Consider the following 7,548-nt stretch of genomic DNA (forward strand, 5'->3'; position numbering starts at 1 on the left):
CGCCTCCCTCCGACAGCCCTGCAGCTGGGGGGCGGGGAGACCCAGGCCCCGCCCCGCTCCCACGTTGCCACGGCAACGTCAGACGCACCAGCCCCCAGCCCTCGCGCGCCGCCTGCCGCTTGGGCGCAGAGAGCTGGCACCCGTGAGCGCCGCTTCGGAGGCTGAGTCTGGCCGCTGGCCATGGCCTCGCTCCGCAGTGCCAAGCCCTGGCTGAGGAACTACTTCAAGGAGAACTACATTCCCCAGGTCTGCGAGGTACTGGAGCCACGTGGCGGCGGACACGTCCATCGGGAGGCTGCAGAGGAGAGAGGAGTCAGGGAAGACTTCCCGGAGGAGGAGCTAGGGCGTGGCCTGGCTGGGTGGGTGGGTGGCAAGGATGAAGTCCGCTGGGGACCAGGCTGTGTTCTGGGCTGAAGCTCGACATCCAGGAGGAGAAGACAGGGTGCTGATCACTGAGAAGTGAGTGGGTGACGTCTCCAAGGGAAGAAAGAGACGAGTGAGCGCAGGGCCCAAACCCCAAACTTTCAGATTTGAATCAGGGCTTCGATTCCGTTCTAAGCCGTGCCTTGAACGAAAAGACACTGAGAACGAAGTGCCAGAGGGAAAGGGAGAAATCAGGAGAGTGACATTTCTATGAAGAGAGTGTTTCAAGCTGGAGTGGACAATAGTGCCCCCTCAGATAAAGACCACAAGGAGGCTCAAGGCGAGCCTCCAGAGGGTGGTCTCTACCGGCCAGGGCGGCGAGTGCACAAGACAGATTGGCGTTAGCTGAGGAGTGTTGAAGTTGAGACCTTTAGACAGAATGTAGCCAGCCCTTTGTGAAGGGCCTCGCAGCCGGGATTGGCTTCATGCAGGAGGAAAGACTCCCCTCACCTCCTCTTCCCCCCATTATAACAGGACGGAAGGACAGGATGGGGGTGGACCGGTGAGTTTTAGGCTTGGTAGGAAGCCGAGAAAGTTCTCCGGTAGCAGTTTCTCTGCAAACAGTGGGTGAGATCATTTGCTAAGAATATGTGTGTTTGGATGGGGATGGGGGTTTCAATAGGAGCGCAGAGGAAGCCGGGGCAGGGTAGTGCTGAGAACCTCCACCGTGGACAGTAACTCTTGTGTCTAGTTGGGAGGGCAATTTCATATGGCCCTCCTCCTGCCCCCGTACCCCCACTTTTGGATGACAATTTAGAAGAGTTTTTTAAATTGCTAAATATGTATTTTTGACCAAGCATTGCCACTTCCGAGAAACAGTTGCACATGTGCCACATGTGCTCAGTGAAAGACATGTACTAGCACATCCCAATCTAACACTGTCACGTAGTGTAAATAAGGGCCGGGGATATTTTGTAGAAGGCAGCATATCTATAGCTCTGGAGAAGATCACTAAGAAATATCGAGTTGAAAAGAAAAAAAACAAGTTGTCCAACCAAGAACACCAAAACCCGAACGAACCCACTGCTGTAGATTGGATTCCAGTTCGTAGCAGACAGTTCCCAAACAAGCGCCTACTCCAATTCTAGCAATCTACTCACATGTATGTTTGTCTATATGTATGCTGATGTATATGTAGATCTATATTTAAGACAATAGTGCACACTTGGAAATCATATGTGAATGGATAGAACGTAGGCCAGACAATTAAAAGCAGTGGAGGCTTTGGGGGATGGTTTTAGGGAGGAGATGAAGGAAAATTCCGTTCGGTCTATAGACAGCCATACTGTCTTGAATTTTCACTTTGAGCTTCACTCATTTTTGCCCTTATACCAGTGATTCTCAACCTTCCTAAGGCTGTGACCCTTTAATACTGTTCCTCATGTTGTGATGATCTCCAACTATAAAATTATTTTCGTTGCTACTTCATAACTGTAATTTTGCTACTGTTATGAATTGGGAAACTCCCGTGAAAGGATCATTCGACCCCCCCAAAGAGTCTGGACCCACAGGTTGAGAACTGCTGCCTTACACAATTATATTTTAAAATATGTGGTGTGGGATACCTTTAATCCCAGTTGTAGGATTTCCCCAAGTAGTAGTTGTAAGCCAGGCATATGTACAGAAATAATAGAGTTGATTTCAACCAGAACTGGAGTTTGTTAGGCATTGAGAATGAAAGAGCAATAGGTCAGGGAACTAGGGTTCTTGAAAGTAGCTGAAGTGATGGGCCAAAAACTAGGTAGGGATTGAGGATAAGAGGGACATTATATTGACATACATAAAGAAGGTGGAAGTTCCCAGGAGGTGGAGAAGAATAAAAAGAGCAATTGAGTAAGGGGTCTGGAAAAGAAGGAGGTTGGTCTCAGCAAGTGATAATGTGTGAACTTAAGATTCAGAATAGAACTTCTCTGAGTGATGACCCAGTCCAGGGTGTGACTGTGGAGCAGGTAGACTTGAGGGTCAGGGTGCCTTAGAGAAGTGATGGCCACTTCTCACCTTGTTCTTCAGGTACCATACATACCCCACAAAGCTGTCCAGAGGGAGTCCCTAGCACCTCCTATAATTGAGTCTATCACTCCCACCAGCTTTCTACCTTGCTGCTATTAGAGACAAGAGGCCCTTCTAAATTATTCTGGGTTGAATTGTATCCTTCCAAAATCTATGTTGTAAGTCCTATCCTCTATGCCTGTGGGTTTAATCAGGTTTGGGAAGGGGTTGTCTTTGAGACAGGATTTGTATAGGATGTGCCTTGGATCAATCTCTTTTAAGATATAAAGAGATTAAAGAAGTACGCAAGCAAGCAGAAATGGCAGAGGGTAAATGCCATGCCACATGAAGATCACCAAGGAGCCAAGGAATGAGGGCCTGTTCCTAGAGCAGTTTAGAAGGCCTTCCCCCACAGCCAGTGTCCTGAAGTTGGACTTATTTATTTATTTAAAATATTTTATCGGGGGCTCATACAACTTTTATCCCAATCCACATATACACCCATCGTGTCAAGCACATTTGTACATTTGTTGCCCTTATCATTCTCAAAACATTTGCTTTCTACGTGAGCCCTTGGTATCAGCTCCTCATTTTTTCCCCTGCCTCCCCATTCTCCCTCCCTTATGAACCCTTGATAATTTATAAATTATTATTTTATCATACCTTACACTGCCCAGTGTCTCCCTTCACCCACTTTTCTGTTGTCCATCCCCCAGGGAGGAGGCTATATGTAGATCCTTGTAATCAGTTCCTCCTTTCTACCGAAGTTGGACTTCTAACCTCCCAAGCCATGAGAGAATAAATTTCAGTTTGTTAAATCATTTATTTATGGTATTTCTGTTACAGCAAGACTAGATAACTAAGAATAGATACCAAGAATTGGGAGTGCTGCTTTAACATATGCCTAAAATGTAGATGTGATTTTGGAATGGGGTAATGGGTACTGATTGAAAGAATTGTAAGATACCTAATAGTAAAAAACTAGATTGTCTTGAAGCGACTTTTGGAAAAATTATGATTGTGAAGGGCAATTCTGGAGAAGGGTCAGAAAGAAGTGGAAAGAGTGACAGAGTAATACTATAGCACACATCTGGCGCCAGCAACAGAGTGCTGTTAGAAATATAAACAATAAATATGAGGCTTTGGGTGAGGCTTGAAAAGCGCATGATGAACTTGTGATTGAACAATGAAAGAAGGCTGATACTTTTTATGCAGTGGCAAAGAACTTATCTGAGTAATGGTCAGATGTTTGGCAGAAAGTAAAACCTGTACTTGATGAACTTGGGTATATAGCTGAGGAGATTTCTAAGCCAGATTTTCAAGGGTCTGGCACCATGGTTTCTCCTCATCATGTAAAACAAAACGAACGAGTCAAGAGATGGCCTGAAAGATTAACAGTGCAAAATGAGAACAAAACTTAAAGATTTGAAAATTCTGGGCATGTGTCCTAGAATTTTCACTAAGGCCATGGCTATACAATCTTTGTTAACAGAGATTAAGCCTGTGACTGAATCTAACCAATTAGCACAGCATAAAACTCATCAGCTTCGACTGAAGGGCACAAAGAAAGAGGAAATGAATATAGTCTAGACACAACCAGAAAGGAGGCCAAAGAAGCTACATCTGTTGTTTTCCAAGAAAAGGGCCATTTCTGAAGTAGCTCAGGGGCCAGCACAACTGTTAGAAGGAACATGGCGCCGCCGAGTTGCCTCAGTCGCAAAGGTGGGGTCACAACCTCGAGGATCCCAAAGGACCTCCTACATGTTGGAAAGTCAGTTTTTCACCATCGAGGTTCTGGGACTCAGTACTGTGATTCAGCTTGGCTGAGAGAGCAGGGCCACTGCCCGAAGCAGAAAAGCAGGTCTGCCATGTCCAAGGAAAAGAATAGGGCCTGCCAAGCGTGTGGGTATCATGATTTGGATGAACCAGGAGAATGGGGCCAACTGAAGTCCAGGGACCACAGTTGCTTTCCCAAGAGATCTGGAAGGTAGGGCTGAAGGCTATGGCTTAGGGGTCTCAAACTCAGAATCCAGAGGGTATGGCTAAGGCCTAGAGTCTCGAAGGCATGGCCATCGCTCAGAGGAGTGTTTGTGAGCCTTGAGAGCTCATGTAAATTCTACTGCTGGGGTATGGACTGACTTGGCGCCTATTACCACTGATTCTCCTGATTGCTTTGTCATGGAAATGTCCACCTTGCACATTTCCACCATTATACTTGGAAAAGAGATAATTGGTACTCTGGGTTTCACAGGTTCAGGGATGAAGAGGAATTTTGCCCCAGGATGGAATATGCCTAAATTTTCACCCATATTTAATTTAGATGATTCAGAAGATGGGATTTTGGACTCTGGGGGTGATGTGACGGAGTGAATGTGCTTTGCATTTGGCAAGGTCAGGCATCTCTGGGGGCCAAAGGGTGGAATGTTATAGATTGAATTGTGTCCTCCCCAGCTATGAGATGTGAATCCTAACCTTTATGCCTGTGGTTTTAATTCCATTTGGGAATGGTTTGTCTTTGTTATGTTAATGAGATAGGATGTCCCCTGAGAAGAAACACAATGTGCTTTGTCCTCTCACTTCAGAGGACTCTTTCCTTTGGGGAACTGCATTGCTTCATTGAAGTTGTTGAGCAGTGCCCTGCAGTCAGTTCCTTGCGTACAGTGATCCTGTGGGCAACAGACATAGCACTGCCTGGTTCTATGCAGTCCTCTAAGTGTTCTTAGGATTGAGCCCATTGGTGCAGCTACGATGTCAGTCCGTCCTGTTAAGGGCCGTCCTCGTTCACTGTCATCATTCTTGGTGACCTCAGCATACATATCCTTGACCTTTCTTCCAATTTTCTTTGTGTTCCCCACTCCTTAGACTTCTCCTGCCGTCACAACCTTGACCCTTTTATCCCAAATTGCTGTACATTCTCTGGAATCTCCATTGCTTCATCTCACTCTCTCATGCTAATTTCTCAGCTCATTTATTCCTGAACTTCCACCGGTCACTTCCTCAACGTCATTGACGCTGCCAGTTTATTCCCCTCATCAAACCTATACTATTTGGGGGGGGGGGGGTGCACTTTATTTTATTATTTTAAAAATCATTTTATTGGGGTCTCTTACAGCTCTTACAACAAACAACCCATACATCCATTGTGTGAAACACATCTGTACATAGGTTGCCATAATCCATTTCAAACATTTTCTTTCTACTTGAGCTCTTGGTATCAGCTCCTCATATTTTTTTCTCCCCCCACCCACCATCCCTCCCTTAGGAACCCTTGATAATTTATAAATTATTATTATTTTCATGTCTTACACCCACTGCTGTTTCCCTTCACCCAGATTTCTGTTGTTCATTTTTCTTGAGGCGGGGGGCAGTTAAACATTGATCATTGTGCTCAGTTCCCCTTCTCTTCCCCCACCTTCCCGCTACCCTGCTGGTATTGTTACTCCCATTACTGTTACTGAGGGGTTTATCTGTCCTGGATTCCGTGTGTTGAGAGTTCTTATCTGTACCAGTGCATATGCTCTGGTCTAGCCGGATTTGTAAGGTAGAATTGGGGTCATGCTAGTGGGGGGGAGGAAGCATTAAAGAATTAGAGGAATGTATGTTTCGTCAGTGCTGTACTGCACCCTGGCTGGCTTGTCCCTTCCTTGTGACTCTCCTGTGAGGGGATGTCCCATTGTCTATGGGCTTTGGGTCTCTACTCTGTGCAGGACCCCCCCCCTTCACCTCAATATGATTGTTTGTTCTGGTGCCTGATATCTGATCCCTTCAACACCTCAGTGATCGCACAGCATGCCTGTACTGTTGATCATTCCCCTCATGCCCTCGTTTCTCACCTCTCTCACATTCCTTGATTCATCTTTGTTGCAGGTTTCTCTTGATTCATAAGTGTATTACCACAAAATGGTATGGTTTGAAACAACATTGATCATTGTATTTTTACTTCACACAGTTATGGGAATTAACAGGAGATTTTTGTTCCAAATCTCTGATGTGGTCTCATGTCCTACGACAGCTGGTATTCACTCACACGTGTGGCACTTGATGGTGGCTGTTTACTAGGCTCTCAGCTGGGCGGTCAGCTTCCATGTCTCTCTTCTGTGTGTCAGCTCTCCAGGTAGCCTGGGCTTTCTCACAGTATGAAGACTGAGTTTTAAGAATGTGTGCTAGAGATAAAGCCAGGCGGCATCACCTTTTGATATCTGAATGGTGCACATGGTTAGCGCTTGATGGCTAATGGAGTGAAAGGTTGGAGTTCTCCAAGAGGCATAGCAATTTACTTCCGTAAAAAACAAAAACCAGACATTGAGAACTTCCTGGGGTATACCCTGATAGACATGAAATCCCCATGGATCAGAGTTGATGGAAGGACTTTTTTAGTCTCACATTCTAGAAACTAGCTCTACAAGGCATTCAACCTTACTTCTACTGCATTTTATTAGAGCAGTGGTTCTCAACTTTCCTAAGACCATGGTCCTTTAATACAGTTTCTCATGTTGTGGTGACCCCCCAACCATAAAATTATTTTCCTTCTGCTTCATAACTGTCCTTTTGCTACTGTTATGGATCGGGTGACCCCTGTGAAAGGGTCGTTTGACACCCAAAGAGGTCGCAACCCACAGGTTGAGAACCGCTGTATTAGAGCAAGTCAATAAGAATATATTAAAAAGCAAAACAGAACCCCCAACCTCACTGTCAAATCAGTTCTGATTCAGAGCCACCCTAAAGGACAGAGTAGAACTGCCCCTATGTGTTTCCTAGAGTGTAAATCTTTACTAAAGTAGAAAGCTGCATCTTTCTCCTGAGAAATGGCTGCTAGTTTTGAACTGCCGACCTCGCTGATAGTGCTCCGGATCCACCCTCAAGAAGTGGGAGTTGTATTTCCTATGGGACTGACAGTTCTGGGGGGACATGGGAGAAGGGGAGGAGGGGGGAAGGGAAGAGGTGTTAACAAACCCGGGGACAAGGGAACAACAAACAATCCAAATTGGTGGGGAGGTGGGTGTGAGAGACCTGGTAGGACAGGATCAAGGGGAACATAACAAAGAGGAAGTGCTGAAATCCTGGTGGGGACTGAGCATGATAGTGGGACAAGAGGAGAATCAAGGGAAATAGAGGAAAGAGCTGGGAGGCAAAGGG

The 7,548-nt window shown here is 45.9% G+C and overlaps 1 protein-coding gene across 1 annotated transcript in view; it reads left to right on the forward strand.

Annotated features, from left to right (window-relative positions):
* Positions 1-180: 180 nt before the first annotated feature.
* Positions 181-7,548, forward strand: part of FBXL13 (F-box and leucine rich repeat protein 13) — a 260,497-nt gene continuing 253,129 nt past the window's right edge. The window contains exon 1 of the mRNA XM_004702787.1: positions 181-255. Within this exon, the coding sequence (XP_004702844.1) occupies positions 181-255 (75 nt within the window). The remainder of the gene's footprint in view (positions 256-7,548) is intronic.

The sequence above is a fragment of the Echinops telfairi genome, unplaced genomic scaffold (genome assembly GCF_000313985.2).
Source record: "Echinops telfairi isolate 266 unplaced genomic scaffold, ASM31398v2 ScPeMD7_23;HRSCAF=83, whole genome shotgun sequence".
Classification (NCBI taxonomy): Eukaryota; Metazoa; Chordata; class Mammalia; order Afrosoricida; family Tenrecidae; genus Echinops; species Echinops telfairi.